This window comes from Oncorhynchus tshawytscha, linkage group LG07 (assembly GCF_018296145.1).
Source record: "Oncorhynchus tshawytscha isolate Ot180627B linkage group LG07, Otsh_v2.0, whole genome shotgun sequence".
Classification (NCBI taxonomy): Eukaryota; Metazoa; Chordata; class Actinopteri; order Salmoniformes; family Salmonidae; genus Oncorhynchus; species Oncorhynchus tshawytscha.
In genome coordinates this window covers 39740931-39765988 of record NC_056435.1, presented here as the reverse complement: position 1 = coordinate 39765988, position 25058 = coordinate 39740931, and the positions used below count along the sequence as shown (strand labels likewise).

At 40.4% G+C, this 25058-nt stretch overlaps 1 protein-coding gene across 1 annotated transcript; it reads right to left on the bottom strand.

Moving 5' to 3' along the window:
* Nucleotides 1-507: 507 nt before the first annotated feature.
* On the bottom strand, nucleotides 508-24668 carry LOC112254487 (RING finger protein 207-like). Its single transcript, XM_042324396.1, has 18 exons — nucleotides 24487-24668; nucleotides 23913-24103; nucleotides 20606-20741; nucleotides 20362-20506; nucleotides 17332-17413; nucleotides 17167-17242; nucleotides 7272-7397; nucleotides 6723-6769; nucleotides 5870-5942; nucleotides 5610-5678; nucleotides 5444-5512; nucleotides 5032-5138; nucleotides 2765-2942; nucleotides 2451-2636; nucleotides 2241-2292; nucleotides 1966-2083; nucleotides 1770-1862; nucleotides 508-1620 (listed from the first exon to the last, which is right to left on the bottom strand). Exons 1-18 carry the CDS (start codon nucleotides 24544-24546, stop codon nucleotides 1470-1472), a joined length of 1959 nt encoding a protein of 652 aa, XP_042180330.1. The 5' UTR covers nucleotides 24547-24668; the 3' UTR covers nucleotides 508-1469.
* Nucleotides 24669-25058: the final 390 nt, after the last annotated feature.

Sequence of the window (25058 nt, the reverse complement as noted above, 5' to 3'; positions counted from 1 at the left end):
CCCCGATTGCACAGTTTGTCCGGGCGGCCAGCTCTAGGACGAGTCTTGCTGGTTTCCAAACTTTTTCCATTTAAGAATAATGGAGGCCACTGTGTTCTTGGGGACCTTCAGTGCCGCAGAAATATTTTTGTACCCTTCCCCAGATCTGTGCCTCGACACAATCCTGTCTCAGAGCTCTATGTGCAATTCCTTCAACCTCATGGCTTGGTTTTTGCTCTGACATGCACGGTCAACTGTGGGACCTTATATAGACAGGTGTGCCTTTCCAAATCGTCTCCAATCAATTTAAATTAACACACAGGTGGACTCCAATCAAGTTGTAGAAATATCTCAAGGATGAACAATGGAAACAGGATGCACCTGAGCTCAATTTTGAGACTCATAGCAAGGGGTCTGAATACTTATCTAAATAAGGTATTTCTGTTTTTTATACATTTGCAAACATTTCTAAAAAACTGTTTTTCGCATTTGTCATTATGGGGTATTGCGGTTACCATGGCTATGCCCCCATAGGATGACAATTCCTCCATCCACAGGGCACGAGTGGTCACCGAATGGTTTGATGAGGAAGACAACGATGTAAACCATATGCCATGGCCGTCTCAGTCACCAGCTCTCAACCTAATTGAACACATGGGAGATTCTGGAGCAGCGCCTGACGCAACATTTTTGCCATTGCTTCCCTCACATAAGCTCGGCTTCACCAATTTGCTGCATATTCTTGGGTAATTTAAGGAAAACACACTGACAATTACTCACCCAGTTTCTCCATGATTAATGCACAAGTTGATGTGCATCATTACATTTGACTGTTGTATTTACTGAGGTCACACCAGCACTATCTATGACCTGAGGATGAGGACCAACAAGCCATACATCACCAGATACATTCCACTATGTACTGTATATAACTAGTGATCATATGATACAAATACAACCATTGGTTTTAGAACCATACAATCAAACGAATAGCCCTTTCAGGACAACACAGCATAACAACATATGACCATTTTAGAAATATCAACTGAGGAAGCACTCTCCCTCTGTATGTTATTGCAGGTCTAAAACCATGCATTGTTGATTGAGACATGGTAGTCACTTCCTCAGCATAAAACTCCAGATCCTCCATCCATTCAGTCCATAATGAGGTGTTCTACTGGTCCATCAGATTGATCTTTTCACATTGACAAGTGAGATTGGAGGGGATTCACCGCCCTCTCAGTGAGTCCATTGACTCCAATTTGTTAGTCATTGAGTCCAGTGAGTGTCAGTGGAGTCCTCTGAGACCTGTTTGTCTAAGGACTCACCTCTGAGCTGATGACAACACCTCCCTGCCAAGAAATGTCACCATGAAATGTCAGGAGCGACTATCTGAACAGAGGAGAATGTCACATGCTGTCCCTGTCCTGTTGTGTTGAGCTGGAGGCCACACAGGAAACAGGGGGGAGGGAAAAGTGTAACATTCTGCTTTATAATGGCATCTCATTGTAATTGGCTGTCTGCCTTCCTGGCCAATGGTAGTCATTGGTCTTGATGGAAGCCTCATCAGACTGTATGATAAGGGAGCGGTTGTCCATGTTCTTTTCCCAGTCACTGTCAGTGGGACAGGTGTGGTCTTCACTGCCAAGGAAAACAAAGAGAGGGTACATAGCTCGGATAGTGCATTCAACACCTTCATGATTATAAAATGGAATCTGTCCCAGTTTCCGGTCATTATTTATATTATCTGTAGTATACAGACTAACCACAGTTATGTGTTTGTGAGTTACCTGTGTTGTGCGTCCATGGCCATAGAGGTGTCCTCATAGATTTTCAGCATGGTTTCTGTGCGATCATCATGAAGCTCTTTGGGCTCCTGAAATCTGGTTTGACCAGTATTTTACTTAATTATATATTTGACGTAGAATTTCTGTATTTTGTATCGATGGAGTTGTAGTTTGTAAGGGAACCGTATATCATTATTACCTTGGTTCTAGGCGCTCTTTAACCTTGGCGATAGACAGGATGTATGGTCCAATCTGTCGGGCGATGGTGGTCAGGTACAAGTTCTCCTGCTTCAGCTGCTGCAGGTCGTGGAGCTGTGCTAGAATGTGGTCGAATACAAATGCCATGTCAAAGTACAGAACAAAGCACATGCATCACATCCAAAGATGGGATTAGATCATGATGCATGTTACCAAGTCCAAATGTACATACAGTACATACAACAGATTGATATTTAGTTAATGGGTAAACCTTACCTTCATAGATCTCCTGCTCATTAGTGACCCTCTGAAAGGTCTCCTCCCAAATCTAAAAGGGAAATATGGTTTACTTCCTTTAATAAGGCCAAATCATTCACAAGGCCAAGTCATTCATGTGCACAAAACATAGGATATATTAAAGGATCTATAAGCTGCTTGACCTCCTAAACATATTGCTGCTGTTCGATATGGGGCCTGTGGATGTACCTCTTCAAACAGAGCCCTCATGGTCTCCACAGAGGAGTACTGGGAGGAGATCTGTCCGTCGATGTGCAGGGAGCGGTCCAGGATCTCCCCCATGGTGTCTGTGTTGATGAGGGAGTGGTGTTTTGTCAGGTCCCTGTGTAGCTCCTGTACCTGGTCCTTCATGTTCTGGATCTCAGTCTGGAGGGTCTGGGTCAAACACACAGATGAATGTATGCACGCACGCACGCACCAACACTGTCACAGACACCCTATCACAAGTGAAGTGGCCAAGTCGCTCTACCCATAGTTGTTGTCATTGTGGTCATGTCACTCACCCTGTAACTGTTCTCATAGTTGCGGCAGTGCTCAGTAAAGGGTGTGTCACCCCCCTCTGCCAGGAGGACCTTGGTGCAGATGTAGCGGTGGGAGGTAGACTTTCTCCCCGTGGCCGAGCCCAGGGGCATGTCACTGAGGGACGGGGAGCGGCACGACATGGAGAAGGGGGAATGGAGCCTGAGGGAGGGGAGATAAAACCACAGGGCATCATTCATCGGGAAGCCTCGTCCTAAGTAACAGTTATTTATTTTAGGCTCTAAATATATATATCAGAGAGTACGTTTTACAGCCTATCTATCCCATTTTATATAAATATACTGTCCCTCATGTTCAATATTATATTCAGGTGTTCTCACTGCTAATGTTCCAGAGAGAGTGATTCATAGTTGAAGCGTGCACCTCAAAACCATAACTCAACACAGGCTATTCCGATAATGGCATTCTGAAGACCATGTTTACAACTAACAATGTAAAACATTTGCTTGCCCGAGTTCCAGTTCAGAAAATTACTTCGCTATAACATTTTGAACAATAGAACCATTGCTTCATATACTGTATTTGCAACAAATGGAAATGCTAAATATTGTAGACTGTACTTGAGTCGCTTTTGAGACCCGGCTGAACTGGAAACATAAAATTCTCCCCGTCTCCAGTGAGCTTTAAGACAAAGAGACAACCAGGACAGACAGATGGGCCCTGACCTGGCTTTCCCTCACTCCTTACCACCACTACTACCACTGGAGTAATAGATAGCTATTCATGTAATACTGTAGACCGCTTTAACAGACTTTCCTAACACTTAATATTACAATTTTAACCAAATATTTGTCATAGTTCACAATTGTCCACGAATGAGGGAGGGCTATGCATCATACCAATGAAACACGGAATAAACTCTGGAATATATAACAGGTGGAAATATCATTAGCCAGTTGGTAAAGACAGATATTCTATAATTATGGAAAAGTTTATCAGCACACAACTGGGGAAGACATGTAGCTTACCTGGGCCCTGGAATGCTTTCAGTCCTGATTTCTTGCTTGGCACATGCCCTGATACAGCAGTAGAACTATCCCGAGAGTGAGTCTCTAAATGTTTGCTGTGAGTGTCTCTTTCTCACCCTGCCATACGCATTTAGTCCTCTGAGCATCCACTTGCTGCCCCCACCACTGATACCAATTTAAGACATTGGCAAAAGAAGTGACATCAGTGGCATGGAACCAATTGGCCCCGCCACTCCTGTGTGCCTAGCTACCAGATGAATCCTGGAGAGTTCTGTGAAATTCTGATAAAAATAGTGCCAGCCTGCTCAGTGCCGTCCCCACCCACTCCGTATCCTACATGGAAGGGGCACTGGTTGGGAGGGAGGACTGTCAGTATGTTGGGGGTTTGGGAAAAGGGGGAGTTACAGACCTGTGAACAGTTGGGAGTGATTGATGTGGAAAATTGGTCAGGGAGCATGCGTCCCTTGTGTCTACATGGACAGGGACAGAGTCTGCATCTGAATGAGTTTGTGAGAACAAATGGGTCCATTTTGAAAACAAATGAATCTCTATGTCTGTGTCAAATACCTACAACTATAGCTTACACCAACTAGGAACCAAGGCTCTGGAAGGGGACATTTTGATTCTGTTAAAACTCTGGTAACAGCTAAGCTCAGTGTAAGCTCAGTCCTTGAATTTGGGTCCAGTCATCCTCACTGTGTCTTATACTTCAGCCAAATACATTGACACCCCAGTATGTGTGTGTATTGAGAGACATACTGTCATGTGTGTCAAGGTTTGCTTGGGATCCAGACTGTGTTGTGATATCCAGACAGACACAAAGCCTTGCTGGAAAAAGCTGTTTCCTGGAACCCTGGCTTTGCGCTGGTCACTCTGGCCCAGCCCACTGTTATCACCCGTATTTCTGGCACGGAAAGGACGGGACTAGCGCCCGCTATAACAGGAAGACCGCCACCAAAAAGGTGAGTTACGTAGCCTAAGCATGTCTGTGCCCAGAGCTTACAGGCAGACAGGATAAGTGACATAGTGGGGCTCATAATGGAGTCTCCTTCCCTCTCTCTGTGGTTATCACCATCTGCCAGTTGTGCTTCCAAGAGTTGTTTATATTATATCTCATGTTTCAAGGAGATCATCTCATATTTTATATGTGCAAACATTTGGGTCCAGAGATTTAGTCTCATTAAAAAGCCCCACTTGTACACTGAAAGACAGAGATTAGGGAAGAATATTTTGCACAAGAGTTAAAGGCCAAGCAGACTCACAGGGCTGCAATACTAGTTGCTCCGGTAATGGAGGCTGGGCGGCGTTGTCCCAGCAGCAGGAGGGGCTCCAGACAGCGAGCAAACTCAACCCTGTAGCCTGTGTTAATCTGAGGGGAGAGAGAGATCATCTGGGTCAGAGATTGGCTAGCACCTTTCTTTGAAGGAAGAGACAACACATTTACTGAGTGTATAGTATTAAATGCAAATTTTACATGACACCCTTACAAAAAAAGATTTCAGTCAGTGTACAGTATAACTGCAGTTATTCTGCAATTGCTGCATCCAAAATACCACAGTCGACTGCAGTTACTGCACTTTTACTGCAGTTTCAAAACAGCAATATTTTTTGTAAGGGCAGTGTGGATTGAAGTCACATTGTTTTGTAAGAACAGAGTAGACAAGCCACACTCACTTTGCTGCTTTGCACTGGTCGCAGTTGATGAGGGAGCTTCACAATCCTCCTCAGCCTTTCCATTAGTTGCTGTGGAGGAGAGAGCCACCATGTTTGATGCAAACCTCTGGTTAATTTACCCATTCTATCTTTGATTCTCTTCAGAATATAAAGTGCCAGTACTCACATATCCCATGTCCAGAAACTCAAACTTGTTGGCTGAGCTGAGAAAGGCTGAGCAGGTGACTAGGTGAACCTTGGAGAGGGCATCAGAGAGGGTCAGAGGTCAACCACACTGGAGGGCTTGTGAATAATAAACTGTCCAGGTAATAATGGCAAAACTATACCACTGTCAAATGTATTTATGGGTATCAACTAGGTAACAACTAGTTATTGACCTACACTGTTAATTACAGGCCTGGGGATATAGAGATATGATGATCTAACCTGCAGGGTTGGCAGGAGGGCAGCAAGGTGTGAGAGTTGCTCCTTTAGCGCCTTCTCCTTTTCTTCATGTTGGCTACAAACACACACAACATTTCCACTACACGTCTATCCACTCGATGCAGAGGGTTATGCAATACAGAAACCCATACTTCATGTATCCAGGTCCTTATCTATGTTCTGCTCTCCGTAACAAACACATACACACCGACAGACACTGAGACGGAAACACACAGCCTGCCATAAATAGCTTTTAACTCCCTTCTGGGAATCCAGACAGTCACTGGGCCGCTTCCAGGCAGCGAGCCGAGAAAGATGGTGGACACGGGGCCCAAAAATCTCAATGAAGATCTCTACAGAATGCAACTTGATACACTCTCTCCTATACAGACTTCAGAGGCAGTAATGTTGCAGTCCAGTGGCCCCCAGGATCTAGCTTCCTGCTCCACTTGTTGTGATGGACTGCTACCAGAGAGTAAATATCAATACCAGAGGTTATCTACACATTTTCATTGATTAAATGTAACCATGAACTGCAGCTGTGGACATGGAACGATGAGTAGTTGTGTTGAAGCAGTCCTTACTCTGTTTGCCCAGTCATTCTTGTTTGAATGGTTTACTGTGAAGTCTATCTCATGGGGTCAAATAGAAACTAGCCTACACCAGGGTGTAACATATAATCGCTGCAATACATTCGCATTGGTAAATGAGATTTGCTAACTATGTACAAACTGTACAATGTAAAGCACATTGAGACCTAGGGAAAATCGCTAAGTTCAATCCATGCCAATCAGATTGCCTATCCATAGTTTTTATGTTATCAAAGCAACAGTTTCATAGCAACGTAATGCAGTACCTTTGAGCCGCTCGCAACAGAATTTTCTTCCTCTCAGCCAGTCTTTCCTGTCAGATGAGAGCAGAGAAAAAGTTAACCACAAGGAAAATGGATATGAAAACGTCTGCTAGTAGTCGGTCTACTGTGAAAAAGACTGTTGGCCTTGTTTGCCACCCTCCATTTTTCAAAATAACTGTCTGAGGATTTAACTTCTGATTCATTTCCTCTAAAATGTAATTTTGTGGTACACATTGTCTTGTAATTGTACCAGTATGGGTTTGGTCCATTCATGGAGTTTTTGTTGAGAGCTGAAGACCCTTGCAATCTTTTAACAAAAAGAGCAAGAGAGTCACCCAGTGGTGAGGCACCATCATAGCATCTTCAAAGTTATATATTCCATGTAAAGGGCATATCACATATTCAAATGTGGAATCATATTTATTGTGTTGCACTTAGATAGTTAAACTTCACAATGCTTATTTAATACATTCAAATCTCAATAACAACATAATCTTTTTTTTTTCAGGTGACCTGAAAAGAGTCCTGTAGAGTCATGAAAAGAGTCCTTACCTGCATACTGGTGAAGATGTTGCAGATTGCATTCTCCTCTTCCTCCATATTGGAGCCCACCGCCCCTATCATGGCCCTCAGCATGATAATAGCCTCACGGGCTGATGTCTGCAGCTCCTTCACTGCCTACAGAGAAAGCAAGGCTCACACATGGTCATGGTATATATTCTCACTCACCTGTAGCTAAACCACACACATATGCTTTATCTCAAACTCAAGACCCACCCGGTACCTTTTCAAAATTGACAACATAAGCATCCTATATTATGTCAAGTAAAATACAGCATGGAAACAGAGTTGCAGAGGGAGATTCATACTAGGCCACGGAGTTGTGAGTGCGTTAGGGGAGAGTGGGGTATGTTGAGCCATCCTTGTTTATATGTGACCATACACAAAATGTATAATTTGACCAAATATTTAGGAAGAGGTCATCATTTCATGTAGTCTGTGAAGGAAGAAACCACATTGAAAAAGTGGTAAGCAAACTTAGGTCCCCCAAAAATGTATTTTCACTATGTCAAATGAGGTTTCATGATGCTTGTATCTAAACCAAAGTAGATAATTTAAAGATTGTTGTATACATCAGTTGGGGGTTTGGGTTCTCTAAAAGCTTCAATATGAGGTCCTAAACTTAGCATGCTGTAGCTGTGTGGGCTAATATAAACTCAGCAAAAAAAGAAACATCCCTTTTTCAGAACCCTGTCTTTCAAAGTTAATTCGTAAAAATCCAATAACTTCACAGATCTTCATTGTAAAGGGTTTAAACACTGTTTCCAATGCTTGTTGAATGAACCATAAACAATTAATGAACATGCACCTGTGGAATGGTCGTGTAAGCAATTAAGGTCACAGTTATGAAAACTTAGGTCACTATAAAGAAGCCTTTCTACCAACTCTGAAAAACACCAAATGAAAGATGCCCAGGGACCCTGCTCATCTGCGTGAACGTGCCTTCGGCATGCTGCAAGGAGGCATGAGGACTGCAGATGTGGCCAGGGCAATAAATTCCAATGTCCGTACTGTGAGACGCCTAAGACAGCGAGACAGGGAGACAGGACGGACAGCTGATCGCCCTCGCAGTGACAGACCACGTGTAACAACACCTGCACAGGATCGGTACATCCCAACATCACACCTAAGGGACAGGTACTACAGGGCAACAACAACTTCCCAAGTTACACCAGGAACGCACAATCCCTCCATCAGTGCTCAGACTGTCCGCAATAGGCTGAGAGAGGCTGGACTGAGGCTTGTAGGCCTGTTGTAAGGCAGGTCCTCACCAGACATCACCGGCAACGACGTCGCCTATGGGCACAAACCCACCATTGCTGGAACAGACAGGACTGGCAAAAAATGCTCTTCACTGACCAGTCGCGGTTTTGTCTCACCAGGGTTGATGGTCAGATTTGCATTTGAGCATTACACCGAGGCCTGTACTCTGGAGCGGGATCGATTTGGAGGTGGAGGGTCCGTCATGGTCTGGGGCGATGTGTCACAGAAAGACAAATTCAACTCCATCTTTCATCCAATCAGATTGCTTATTCATGACAAAAACTTTTGATGTTGCAATTTTTTAAAGGATTATTTCATTGGCAAAGTGGGCAAACTTAGGCAGGAAATGACCACGACAAACAGTGAGCAATTATATTCATGCATAAAAAAACTATTAATGAAAGAAAAGCAGTGCATGTATGAATTTTGTAAAGTTAGTGTGGGAGAGGTGGAAAAATTATTGTTAACGATCAACAATGACAAACCTCCTGGCATTGACAATTTAGATGGAAAGTTACTGAGGATGGTGGCTGACTCTATAGCCACTCCTATCTGTCATATTTTTAATCTGAGCATTAAGGAAAGTCTTTTTCCTCAGGCCTGGAGGGAAGCCAAAGTAATTCCACTACCCAACAGTGGTAAAGCGGCCTTTACTGGTTCTAACAGCAAACCTATAAGCTTGCTGCCAGCTCTTAGCAAACTGTTGGAAAAAATTGTGTTTGACCAAATACAATGATATTTTTCTGTAAACAAATGATCAACAGACTTTCAGCATGCTTATAGAGAAGGGCACTCAACATGTACTGCACTGACACAAATGACTGATGATTGGTTAAAGGAATTGATAATAAGAAGAATATGGGAGCTGTACTGTTAGATTTCAGTGCAGCCTTTGATATCATTGACCATAACCTGTTGTTGAAAAAACTTAAGTGTTATGGCTTTCAACCGCTGCCATATTGTGGATTCAGAGCTGTCTATCTAATATAACTCAAAGGGTTTTCTTTAATGGAACTTCTCTAATGTCAAACAAGTAAAGTGTGGTGTACCGCAGGGCAGCTCTCTAGGCCCTCTACTCGTTTTCTATTTTTACCAATGACCTGCCACTGGCATTAAACAAAGCATGTTTGTCCATATATGCTGATGATTCAACCATATACGCATCAGCAACCACCACTAATGAAGACACTGAAACCCTTAACAAAGTGTCACAGTCTGTTTTGGAATGGGTGGCCAGTAATAAACTGGTCCTGAATATCTCTAAAACTAAGAGCATTGTATTTGGAACAAATCATTCCTTAAGTGCTAGACCTCAGCTGAATCTGGTAATGAATGGTGTGTCTGTTGAACAAGTTGAGGAGACTAAATTACTTGGCGTTACCTTACATTGTAAACTGCCACGGTCAAAACATATAGATTCAATGGTTGCAAAGATGGTAATAAAGAGATGCTCTGCTTTTTTGATATCACACTCCAAAAAGCAAGTTCTGCAGGCTCTAGTTTAGTCTAATCTTGATTATTGTCCAGTCGTGTGGTTCAGTGCGGCAAAGAAAGACCTAGTTAAGCTGCAGCTGGCCCAGAACAGAGCGGCACATTTTGCTCTTAATTGGAATCAGAGGGCTGATATAAATACTATGCATGCCAGTCTCTCTTGGCTAAGAGTTGAGGAGAGACTGCCTGCATCACTTCTTCTTTTTATAAGAAATATTAATGTGTTGGAAATCCCAAATTGTTTGCATAGTCAACTTACACACAGCTCTGACACACACACTTATCCCACCAGACATGCCACCAGGGGTCTTTTCATAGTCCCCAAATCCAGAAAGAATTCAATAAAACGTACAGTATTATATAGAGCCCTTATTGCATGAAACTTCCTTCCATCTCATATTGCTCAAATAAACAGCAAACTTGGTTTCAAAAAACAGATAAAGCAACACATCGCAGCACAACGCCTCTCCCCTAGTTGACCTGGATAGTTTGTGTGTATACATTGATATGTAGGCTACGTGTGCCTTTTTAAAAATGTATGTAGTTCTGTCCTTGAGCTGTTGTTATCTAATAATGATCTGTATTATGTCATTCTGTATTATGTTTCATGTTTTGTGTGGACCCCAGGAAGAGTAGCTGCTGCTTTTGCAACAGCTAATGGGGATCCTAATAAAATGCCAATGGGGCCATCGTCATAGGATGCCGCCTTTCCAACAAGTCAGTTCGTCAGATTTCTGCCCTGCTAGATTTGCCCCTGTCAACTGTAAGTGCTGTTTTTGTGAAATGGAAATGTCTAAGAGCAACAACGGCTACAATGCAAATTGGTAAGCCACACTAGCTCACAGAAAGGGGCCACCGAAAAATCATCTGTCCTCGGTTGCAACACTCACTACCGAGTTTCAATCTGCCTCTGAAGCAACGTCAGCAGGAGAACTGTTAGTCGGGAGCTTAATGAAATGGGTTTTCATGGCCGAGCAGCCGCACACAAGAGTAAGATCATTATGCACAAGGCCAAGCGTCAGCTGGAGTGTTGTGAAGCTCGCCGCCATTGTACTCTGGGGCAGTGGAAACTCATTCTCTGGAGTGATGAATCATACTTCACCATCTGGCAGTCAAACGGACGAATCTGGGTTTGGCGGATGCCAGGAGAAAAGCTACCTGCCCTAATGCACAGTGCCAACTGTAAAGTTTGGTGGAGGAAGAATAATGGTCTGGGACTGTTTTTCATGGTCTGGGCTAGGTGCCCGAGTTCCAGTGAAGGGAAATCTTAACACTACAGCATACAATGGCATTCTAGACTATTCACTGCTTCCAACTTTGCGGCAAAAGTTTGGGGAAGGCCCTTTCCTGTTTCAGCATGACAATGCCCGTATGCACAAAGCGAGGTCCATACAGAGATGGTTTGTTGAAGTTGATGTGGAAGAACTTGACTGGCCTGCACAGAGCCCTGACCTCAATTGCATCAAACACCTTTGTAAGTTTGAATGTAAGGTAGACTGTGAGCCAGGCCTAATCGCCCAACATCAGTGTCCAACATCCGTGCCCGACCTCACTAATACTCTTGTGGCTGAATGGAAGCATGTCCCCGCAGCATTGTTCCAACATTTAGTGGAAGCCTTCCCAGAAGAGTGGAGGCTGTTATAGCAGCAAAGGGTGGACCAACTCCATATTACTGCCCATGATTTTGGAATGAGATATTCGACGAGCAGGTGTCCACATCCTTTTGGTCATGTAGTGTATCTTTGTTAGAAATAATACTGATGCTGAATGTAAAAAATGGCTCAATTTCTCCCTTACAGAGGAAAACTGTGATTTTCAGAGGTAGTGACTGTGACATATCAATGTAATCCCAGCTAGCGCACATTTGTCCTTGGAAGTTGTGGGAATGTATCTTTTTGGTTTTACATTGGTTATGGGAACAAAGCAATATGATTCCTGACATACTGTAGTAGTTACAATTTTGCATGTTCTAGTAACATTTATTTTTAGGTTGCAGGGAGATTGTGAGAACATTTTACTCTGGTTCCTTGAAGGTTTTCATGAGAGGTTTTATTAACACTTGGGAACGGAAATTATAGGTTATTTCAAGGTTTTTGAATAACTTTCTTAAAACTTTCATTGAATGTTTCAATAAGACATTCAATAACATTGCTAACTTACTTTCAGTTAACTTGTTTGAACATATGGAATATAATTTCCTTTGGCATTAATCATGCAAACACATTTTATTTTGACATGGGATCAATGAGCTTCGAACATATAATCTTCTATTCTCTATCCATTGAATTAGTCCAAAGTGCCACCAGAATGGTGCTAGCATACTGTATTTTTTAACACAGCTGTTCATTTCAGTCTATCCAAATAGACCCCATTTCAAAGGAAACAAGCACTCATTAAGATCAGGTGTGGTCAATTAATGACTGCGGCCAACACACATGAACACACTTAAGATTGTTTTTATGGAACATTATCTTCACGTTCTCAGAATGTAACTCTCACCCCTAATTTCAGCCTTTGCCCAATACCTTTAAATTAAATAAAAAATTTATTCTAGTGAGAAGTTGTGGGTGGGGGAAATTGCTTAGAAATATTCATTTTGGGGGTGGGTAAACCTAGTTGTACCTGATCCCAACACTTTATCACTAAAGCATACTTACCAAAAGTCCACTGCCAGGCTCTGAAAATACAATTATGTGCATTGCATACAAATACGGCTCTGGAAAGTTAGCTCACATTGGCACGACGCCGAGTTCCTGACATCTATTGCCACTTGCGGTGTAAATTTGAATACCCCATGGGGGCAAATTCTTTAAAAAAAATGTGGGCTGACATTTATTGCAGTATTGTGTTGGGAAGAAAAGTGCAATCATCACCTTGCAAATGAAGGATTAGGGGCTCAATTCAATCCAACCCTCATTGCAGTATTTACGAAATAACTATTTTTCCAGTGGTCAAAGTAACTCACAGACTGGTCTTGGGAACTGCATAAAAACCTACAACTACTATAGTACCAGGGCGACCCCTCTCACAGGTATGCTTTCACTTTTCAGAATTATAAGTGTGTGGGCATGGGATGAATATTGTAAATTACATTATTAAAAAATAAATAAAAGACAACTGCTCCATGTGGGATTAGAACTCATAACGACTAAATATGAGCCAACTGTTTTAGCAAACTACGCCACCAATCAGACATGGTAGTGAAAATATACAAATAATTGACAAGATATTTCTTGTTTTGATCGATGTAGCTACGAATATAAACATATAATTCTGATAGCCTACATGTTTTGTTTTTCTTTGTAAAAGCACATAGATGTGTATGAAAAGATAAGCAAAAACTGTCAAAAATGTAAATGTGTCTTACTGCCTTTTGAATTTTGTGTAATGTCCGTAGTCAAGTCAAGGAAGCATCATGCAAAATATATTGGCAAACTCCACTGAGAGTACCAATACCATTGCCAAATAAGGCACGCTGTCACCTGCTTTTTTTAGTAAGCCTTGAGGTGGTACTACCCAGAACATCTAGAAGGGAGCGGATTTCATACAGAAGCCCTCCCTTGTGATAACATAGAGGTACCTTCTTAAGGTGCCTCTGCATCACGATTTCAATGGTAGAGTTGAACCACTATAGGGGCAAAAACAGCTAGCTTTACTACTAATAGACAAAATAAATATATACAAACTGTCAAAATTAAGACCAGAATTGACTTGTTTCTAATAACTAATCTTAAAACATCTGGTTTTCGATGTAAAAAAAAAAAAATCATGAAAGTTACTCTTTTTAAATAACATTCTTAGAACGTTCTCTGAACGTTACTAAAGTTTTCTTGATGTTTTTATTGAACTTTTCTTAACGTTTTCAGAACAATTTGAGAACATTAGCTTGAATAGAACCATGAGGAAACCTGTAGGAAACATTATGCTGAAGTACTGGAATTCCCACAGAAGAACTGAACTATTTGAGAACATTCCCAATGTCAAACCAGTTTGAGAACGTTCCAAGAGCATTACCAAAATTGAAAGACCATGTTTGTACTTTTAGGAAACGTTCTGTTAAAGTAATGAAATTCTAAGAAAATGTTTTTTTTGTCATTCCTTAAATGTGCTGAGAATGTTCCAAAACCAAGCAACTACCCTGCACCATTCCCAGAAAGTTGTGGAAGGTTGTATTCAAAATAACCATAGGACAACCACGCTCTCACCAAGCTCTATGAAACATGTAATTCTCAGAATGTACACAGGCATTGAGCATGTTGCTCTACAAAGAAGAGTAGGTAACATCGAGGTCCTACTACTACTACTACTACGGAGGAATGCCTACTGCATATCCTGTTTAAAAACATTGACCTCTAGTGGTCTGAATATTGACTTTGATTTCAGAAGTGGTGTGAAAAGTACCCAGTTGTGATACTTGAGTAAAGTATAGATACCTTAGTAGAAAGTTGCTCAGCCAGTAAGATACTACTTGAGTAAAAGTACTTAAGTATAAAAAATAAATGGAATTGCTAAAATAAACTAAAGTATCAAAAGTAAAAGTATAAATAATTTCAAATTTCTTATATTAAGTAAAGCAGATGACATTTTCTTGTTTTTAAATTGTACAGATAGCCAGGGGCACACTCCAACACTCAGACATAATTTACAAATTATGCATTAGTGTTTAGTGAGTCCGCCAGATCAGAGGCAGTAGGGATGCCCACGTGTTATCTTGATAAGTGCGTGAATTGGAAAATTTTCCTGTCCTGTTAAGCGTTCAAAATTTAACAAGTACTTTTGCATGTGAGGGAAAATGTAGAGAAGAAAAAGTACATCATTTTCTTCAGGAATGTAGTGAAGTAAAAGTAAATGTTGTCCAAAAAATAAATAGAAAAGCAGTACAGATACCCCAAAAACCTACTTAAGTAGTACTTTGAAGTATTTTTAATTAAGTACTTTACACAACTGGATCTCAGGCCCTTCTAATTAACAATTTTCTATGAACAAGTCTTATAAATGAATATATTATTTATACAGCTTATCCACATACATCCAATATGTTCCCCCTGTTGATGATGCTTATTATGCATTATGGTTGAACCAAAATATGCATTATGGTTGAACCAAAATATTACATGTAACAAAAATTGAATGATATTGGAAACAATTAAATATACTGTGGGGCAAAAAAGTATTTAGTCAGCCACCAATTGTGCAAGTTCTCCCATTTAAAAAGATGAGAGGCCTGTAATTTTCATCATAGGTACACTTCAACTATGACAGACAAAATGAGAAAAAAAATCCAGGAAATCACATTGTAGGATTTTTAATGAATTTATTTGCAAATTATGGTGGAAAATAAATATTTGGTCAATAACCAAAGTTTATCTCAATACTTTGTTATATACCCTTTGTTGGCAATGATAGAGGTCAAACGTTTTTTGTAAGTCTTCACAAGGTTTTCACACACTGTTGCTAGTATTTTGGCTCATTCCTCCATGCAGATCTCCTCTAGAGCAGTGATGTTTTGGGGCTGTTGCTGGGTAAACAGACTTTCAACTCCTTCCAAATATTTTCTATGGGGTTGAGATCTGGAGACTGGCAAGGCCACTCCAGGACCTTGAAATGCTTCTTACGAAGCCACTCCTTCGTTGCCCGGGCGGTGTGTTTGGGATCATTGTCATGCTGAAAGACACAGCCATGTTTCATCTTCAATGCACTTGCTGATGGAAGGAGGTTTTCACTCAAAATCTCACGATACATGGCCCCATTCATTCTTTCCTTTACATGGATCAGTCGTCCTGGTCCCTTTGCAGAAAAACAGCCCCAAAGCATGATGATTCCACCCCCATGCTTCACATAAGGTATGGTGTTCTTTGGATGCAACTCAGCATTCTTTGTCCTCCAAACATGACGAGTTGAGTTTTTATCAAAAAGTTCTATTTTGGTTTCATCTGACCATATGACATTCTCCCAATCTTCTTCTGGATCATCCAAATGCTCTCTAGCAAACTTCAGACGGGCCTGGACATGTACTGGCTTAAGCAGGGGGACACGTCTGGCACTGCAGGATTTGAGTCCCTGGCGGCGTAGTGTGTTACTGATGGTAGGCTTTGTTACTTTGGTCCCAGCTCTCTGCAGGTCATTCACTAGGTCCCCCCGTGTGGTTCTGGGATTTTTGCTCACCGTTCTTGTGATCATTTTGACCCCACGGGGTGAGATCTTGCATGGAGCCCCAGATCGAGGGAGATTATCAGTGGTCTTGTATGTCTTCCATTTCCTAATATTTGCTCCCACAGTTGATTTCTTCAAACCAAGCTGCTTACCTATTGCAGATTCAGTCTTCCCAGCCTGGTGTAGGTCTACAATTTTGTTTCTGGTGTCCTTTGACAGCTCTTTGGTCTTGGCCATAGTGGAGTTTGGAGTGTGACTGTTTGAGGTTGTGGACAGGTGTCTTTTATACTGATAACAAGTTCAAACAGGTTCCATTAATACAGGTAACAAGTGGAGGACAGAGGAGCCTCTTAAAGAAGAAGTTACAGGTCTGTGAGAGCTAGAAATCTTGCTTGTTTGTAGGTGACCAAATACTTATTTTCCACCATAATTTGCAAATAAATTTATAAAAAAATCCTACAATGTGATTTTCTGGATTTTTTTCCCCCTCATTTTGTCTGTGATAGTTGAAGTGTACCTATGATGAAAATTACAGGCCTCTCTCATCTTTTTAAGTGGGAGAACTTGCACAATTAGTGGCTGACTAAATACTTTTTTGCCCCACTGTATATGTGAAATTCAATGAAACAATCATGTATGTTGATGATAATCTTATGCTAATGATAACAATAGCCAAATATATTCAATATGCTGTAAACTATTGTCTTTTAACAGTTTCACAAAATTAATTTGAATTAACCTGACAATTATGACACACCCCTCACTATTGTAATTGGTTGCACTAATTGCACTGTTTTGTCTACATAACCTGGTTCAAGCATTCATGACATCACCCTGAAGAAGGCACAGTGATGCCGAAACATTGGTTGTTTACCCAATACATACCTGGAGTTTATACATAGAGTGTGCAACTCTCTTTGTTTTTCTAACTGGGATAACACACAATGTATCTAGAGAACAAAAGTCACAATTCACCTACCAGCACTGCCTGGTCTAGTATCTCACAGCCTTGCATGTATGCTGTCTCAATATCGATGCAGTGTATCCGGCTCTCTCTGTGGAATTTAGCAGAAACATCAATTAGCTTTACTCACAGTGTTCCTGTCTGAATCTGTGGCGTCGCTGTAGTAGGAGCTTCACTCACACTTGCATGTCTCTGAAACACTTGATGCAGAGCATCGACTTCTTCTCTGTGGAGAACATGATGTAGGGCTCATCGTGGAGAGCTGTGGAGACAAACATTATGTTAGACCATTACATCACTGGTTCCTTACAATAAGATAATCATCCCATGAACATGTTGACAATTGTGTCAATAGATTAGGCAACACTTAATTACACATTCACTTGATGAAGGTTATTCTACATGTAACTAATGATGTTATTATTACACATTCTCGTGTTCCACTATATAACTAATGATGTTATTATTACACATTCTCGTGCTCCACTATATAACTAATGATGTTATTATTACACATTCTCGTGTTACACTATTTAACTAATGATGTTATTATTACACATTCTCGTGCTCCACTATATAACTAATGATGTTATTATTACACATTCTCGTGCTCCACTATATAACTAATGATGTTATTATTACACATTCTCGTGCTCCACTATATAACTAATGATGTTATTATTACACATTCTCGTGCTCCACTATATAACTAATGATGTTATTATTACACATTCTCGTGTTCCACTATATAACTAATGATGTTATTATTACACATTCTCGTGCTCCACTATATAACTAATGATGTTATTATTACACATTCTCGTGCTCCACTATATAACTAATGATGTTATTATTACACATTCTCGTGTTCCACTATATAACTAATGATGTTATTATTACACATTCTCGTGCTCCACTATATAACTAATGATGTTATTATTACACATTCTCGTGTTCCACTATATAACTAATGATGTTATTATTACACATTCTCGTGTTCCACTATATAACTAATGATGTTATTATTACACATTCTCGTGTTCCACTATATAACTAATGATGTTATTATTACACATTCTCGTGCTCCACTATATAACTAATGATGTTATTATTACACATTCTCGTGTTCCACTATATAACTAATGTTTTGTAATTACACATTCTCGTGCTCCACTATATAACTAATGATGTTATTATTACACATTCTCGTGCTCCACTATATAACTAATGATGTATTATTACACATTCTCGTGTTCCACTATATAACTAATGATGTTATTATTACACATTCTCGTGCTCCACTATATAACTAATGTTTTGTAATTACACATTCTCGTGCTCCACTATATAACTAATGATGTTATTATTACACATTCTCGTGTTCCACTATATAACTAATGATGTTATTATTACACATTCTCGTGTTCCACTATATAACTAATGATGTTATTATTACACATTCTCGTGCTCCACTATATAACTAATGATGTTATTATTACACATTCTCGTGCTCCACTATATAACTAATGATGTTATTATTACACATTCTCGTGCTCCACTATATAACTAATGATGTTATTATTACACATTCTCGTGCTCCACTATATAACTAATGTTTTGTAATTACACATTCTCGTGCTCCACTATATAACTAATGATGTTATTATTACACATTCTCGTGCTCCACTATATAACTAATGATGTTATTATTACACATTCTCGTGTTCCACTATATAACTAATGTTTTGTAATTACACATTCTCGTGCTCCACTATATAACTAATGATGTTATTATTACACATTCTCGTGCTCCACTATATAACTAATGATGTTATTATTACACATTCTCGTGTTCCACTATATAACTAATGATGTTATTATTACACATTCTCGTGCTCCACTATATAACTAATGATGTTATTATTACGCATTCTCGTGCTCCACTATATAACTAATGATGTTATTATTACACATTCTCGTGCTCCACTATATAACTAATGATGTTATTATTACACATTCTCGTGCTCCACTATATAACTAATGATGTTATTATTACACATTCTCGTGTTCCACTATATAACTAATGTTTTGTAATTACACATTCTCGTGCTCCACTATATAACTAATGATGTTATTATTACACATTCTCGTGCTCCACTATATAACTAATGATGTTATTATTACACATTCTCGTGTTCCACTATATAACTAATGATGTTATTATTACACATTCTCGTGCTCCACTATATAACTAATGATGTTATTATTACGCATTCTCGTGCTCCACTATATAACTAATGATGTTATTATTACACATTCTCGTGCTCCACTATATAACTAATGATGTTATTATTACACATTCTCGTGCTCCACTATATAACTAATGTTTTGTAGTTACACATTTGAAAGTCACCTGTGAATTACCATGTTAATAACTCAAACCAAAATCTGATCTTGGTACATGTAACTACGGAACTAAGGTTCCACTACCATTGAATCCACATGCAATACCAGGGTTGATAAATAGGCTAGGACCTGGTAACAACAATTGTAACAAGGCACATTAACTACTGGCCATTTTCAATTAGTTTATTTCTATGTTATGACCTGGCACAAAGGCTATACTGAATCAAATGTATTGCAATAACATTGTAATTACATAGGATATACTTGTAGTTATCATGTACCTACCCAGGAGCAAGCAACTGAATGTAAAGTGTAGCCCAGTAGGGTATAATCTTTATAGTTACTATGCAGTTACAATGTAATAACCTTTGCAGACAATAGGCTGACCAGGATAAATTAGGAGACAGGAGAACATTAGGATGAACCTTTTTACAATGTAACAATCTTTAACAACCAACTCTGTAATTACATTGTTGTTACAAGGGATATGCATGTATTTACAATGTACATACCCAGGAGCAAGCAACTTAATGTAAAGTGCAAGTACACCGTTCTTTCTCAAAGATTGTTACATTGTGCAATGCAACTAAAAGGGTTATACCTAATGTTATCATGTCTCTTAATTTCTCCTGGTTAGCTTAGTAAAATCTATGTTGTTAACAGTTATTACTGTGTTAGTTACGCAGTAATAGGGGAAACTTAACGTAAAGTGTTACCATAGGTTATTATTAGATAACAATGTAATTATAGCTAGAAGCCGCTGAGCTCTTGTTGTAGTGTGAACATAATACAGGTTGTACTCACAGCACATCCGGTGGCACACTTTGGTGCGTTTGGCCAGGAACACAATCTCATGGTGGGAGAACATCTTGGCCTTGTGTGTGGAATCCCTGCAAGCTCCACACAGGGGCTGGCTACACGTGTTACAGTAGTACATTGGCCCTGTATCCTATAAAACACACACACACACAATATGATCCATGATAATAAATGCTCTCTATTAAGATCTATAGCATGGTTTGTTAGAGTTATTTCTGTTGTAAGGTACCTGTTTGTTGCTCTGCTGGTCACAGTTGGCACACTGGACTGTCTCTTCACAGTCATCGGTAGAGTTATCAACTAGGAACTTCAGCAGACGGTCCTCTGGTGGGAGTGCATTCATTCCTTTTACAACTGATGGGTATCTGTGACACAGATGGATCCAGCAACAAAAGCACAGTAAAAATGTTTCATGCAGTGCTTCATTCAAATTTTTATTTCTCGCTACACTGATCATAAGAGTAGTGAGTTGCATTCCCAAGGCTCTCCAGCAGATGGTGCAACATATCTAATCGCAGAAGCTTTGCTAACATATTCTGAATTCAGTACGTGACTAGTTTTTTACTACAGGTAAAACACATGGCATGTCATAAACATGTCAAACAATAATTCATTTTAGAGTTTAAGTATGCAACCTCTAACATTGACCTGGTTCTACCAGATCAGAGGCAGTAGGATTCTCTTCCCTCCTCGCCAATGTTTATCTAGTTTGCATAGCAACAGGGTCTATTGTGTGCTACTAATAGCAGTGTAGCAAATTCCCGAGATGACATGGTTCTTGAGTGAGTGGATGGCAGTGGTGTAAAGTACTTAAGTAAAATTACTTTTTTGGGGCATCTGTACTTTACTATTAATATTTTTTGACAACTTTTACTTCACTACATTCTTAAAGAAAATGAGATACTTTTTACTCCATACATTTTCCCTCACACCCAAAAGTACTCATTACATGTTTAATGCTTAGCTGGACAGGACAATGATCTAATTCACACACCTATCAAGAGAAGCAGTATTACACAGGTGACCAGGGATGTTCTCTTGATAGGTGTGTGAATTAGATAATTTTCCTGTCCAGCTAAGCATTAAACATGTAATGAGTACTTTTGGGTGTGAGGGAAAATGTATGGAGTAAAAAGTATCTCATTTTCTTTAAGAATGTAGTGAAGTAAAAGTTGTCAAAAATATTAATAGTAAAGTACAGATGCCCCAAAAAAGTCATTTTACTTAAGTACTTTACACCACTGCCATCCACTCACTCAAGAACCATGTCATCTCGGGAATTTGCTACACTCCTATTAGTAGCACACAATAGACCCTGTTGCTATGCAAACCAGACAAACATTGGTGAGGAGGGAAGAGAATCCTACTGCCTCTGATCTGGCGGACTCACTAAACACATGCTTCGTTTGTAAATGATGTCAGAGAGTTGGAGTGTGCCGCTGGCTATCCGTAAATTAAATAAAAATAGGGAAAGTGGCCATTTGGTTTGCTTAATATAAGGAATTAGAAATTATTTATGCTTAAGTATATTTTTTAGCAATTACATTTACTTTTGATACTTAGGTATATTTAAAACCAAATACTTCTAGACTTTTACTCAAGTAGCATTTTACTGTGTGACTTTCACTTTTACTTGAGTAATTTACTATTAAGGTATCTTTACTTTTACTCAAGTATGACAATTGGATAGTTTTCCCACCGCTGATGGTTGGTAGTACTGATGAAAATAGCAACACACAGCACTTCTGTATTGCCCATGCACAGGCCACAGGGCCAGGGGGACCTGCAGGGAGAGAGTGTGCCCACTGGGTTATCTCCCCTCGGAACACACTTCCCTCTAGTAGCCTACTACACAATGGTCCCTCCATAGATCCATCAGCTCACTTCTGCAAGCTCTTCAATACCTGGAATGAGAGGAACTCTGGTATAATTTATGCCTGGTCGAGAGCCACAGGGAGCCAATTTTAAATAGGGAAACCATCCCATAGCAGTCGTACTCGTACCAACTATGTTTTATTTAACTTATCATCTTGCATGATCGGATGGGATCCAGTGTTTGGTTTCATCCCAGATATGTAATCACAGAACACACAAGGAGACCTTGGGTTCTGGGGGGACAATGCAACTGCAGAACAAAGCAGCAACCATAGCAGTTGTGGGCTCGGGCAGGCAGGGAAACAAAGCCCCTCTGGACCACTAGAGATCTACAGGGACAGATTTAGCTGTAGGCTTTGATACTATCAGAACCCGCAGAAGCGATAATCTTACAGCTAGTTGTAAGATTATTTTACAGTCTGATGACCTGCGGTCATCCCCTTTCTCCCCTACAAATAAAATCCAACATGTTTCAAAATTACCCAATGTCAGAGGAACGATTTGGACAGAAATTATTTCAGCAATCTACTGTTTGTTTGGCATCACGTTGGGGAGTTGATCAGGGGACCTCAGGATGTATTCAGGAAATGGACTGAAATGACTGATCATGTCAGCTGCATACTGTCCCACTGTGCACAGATGACAATTCAACATCTACTCCACATTGTTTCAATGTAATTTCATTGAAATTACTTGGAAACAACATTGATTCAACCAGTGTGTGCACATTGGGGTATCTGTACAAAGCAGTGTATCAGTTTGGCTGTAACATCATCCCCAATGTGTTGCTCATCACTACTTGATCCAGTGATCTAAATGGGGTTGCCACCACTTTTCTTTGTATCTGCTTGTGTTTTTGGGTTTGAAGATAATCAAAGATAAGTGATAAATTCATATGCTGAAAACTCTAGTGATAGAAAAGGCCCAATCTAAGATCAGTTTTATTTCCAGTATAATCTTTTTCCTGGAGAAGTTTTGTTCCACATAGCCAGAGTGCTCTTTGATCAGTGAGAGCTAATCTAATCCAGAGGGCCTTTAGGTAATACTGTTGGCCATGACTCATTCTCCAGTAGGGGATAACATGGATTGGGCACTGTGAGGTCACATTTAATTGCTCTGAGCTCCCGGCTCCATTGCCAAGATGCCTGTGTAGGTTTTGTTGTAGTGTGACTGCATGGTGGCCTTAACATGGTGCTAACTCAGAGCCAGGGCTGACCCTGCAGCTGTCCCAGCCGCTCAAACCATCCTGCCTTGGTCGGGCTAGACCAGGTCACTCTGAGCCATAGTCCTTAGCAGACTGCTTGACTTTCATCCACTAAGGCTGGTATTGATTGTAAGGATAGGCGAGTCCCTGTCATGTTCTCCATTCATGTGTAGATCAGAGTTGGCTGTGCAGTATGTATGCTCTAAGCGCCCTGTAGAACTTGAGAGTTACACAGATTCTTAAGGGGATTCCTCCTATTTCATAGCCAAGACTGAGATGCAATGCCTTATGCTCAAACCCAATGTTTAAACAAGTAACAAGTAACTATAGGTCACCACAAAGATACAAATGTGGTTGGGGGCATTTAGTTAGTCTTGGACTAACAATAGTGTCAAATCAAATGCACAGCTTGTGTGTTCAGAAAGCTTCTTTCAGTAAGTTAAGTTCAGTCCCTTACCCGCAGAGGGGGCAGTTGAGACGACTTTCATTGGCTCTGCCTTGTAGGCAGCGTGCACAGAAGATGTGGTAACAGTCTAAGAGGCATGGGTGCTGGTACTGCTCATGGCACAGGTGACAAAACAGGGGATGGACATTGGAACAGTCCACTCCACACAGATTATCCAAAGGAGAGAGGACACCCCCTGCCATCTACAGAGAGAGTGTAGTGACAGTGAATCCCTTAGGATTAGCCTCTTTTTCTTTCTTTTTTTAACTAAACTGACATTTAAAATCAGCCACGATGTAAGTAGGACAACATGTTTGACTTCACATATAGAGTTTGAGATCATATAGATAATTTTTCAAATGGAATAATCTGATGCAGGACTAGCCTGGGTACCAGTCACTTTCTGCTAACATTCCACTCCTTGTACCCCGTGTCAATGCCAATGACTCGGAGTACAAGAAGTGGAACTTGAACATTAGCATTACCCCACTGGTACCCAGGCTAATGCAGTACATAATACTCCCATACCTTTAGTCTAATTTAGTTGGAACAGTTAGGTTAGAGATAACTTCCCTCTTTCACTTACCTTGCCAGCCATGGTAGAAGTCCTCAGTGCTGTGATGAAAAAACACACATGATGTGACATGAAAGTTCTATTGTTTTGTCATATTAATACTTCTATTGTAGCCTACTGCTCTATATGTCCAACCAAACACAAGGCATCCCAAACACAAGAGCTCACTGTAAAAGTGTAGTGGATGGAGTCTGTTCCTACATATGGACAGCACGGAGCGCTACTGTCTTACCTTTCAGAGTGGTACTATCAACTACCCCCAGCAGGAATGACAGCAATGCAGAAACTCTTCTGGAGTGGCCTGGTTGAGCCCTGACGCCAGGCAGCTGACTGCTCCCCTAGCCAGCAGCCATTCTGCTCACAGAGTGGGGGACTGGGGATGGGCCAACAGTGCAACCATACTGTCACAGATGACAAAAGGGAAATCAGATATTGTTGCCATGTCAGCAGGGGAAAAATCCCCCTAATATAGAATATTCTCCTCTTAGTTAACCAGGAATCAGGGATTGAATGGGTATCACCACCAACACCTATGCTGCAGTCTCAGAAATATTGAAATGAGGGCAGGCTTTTTGACTCAATTG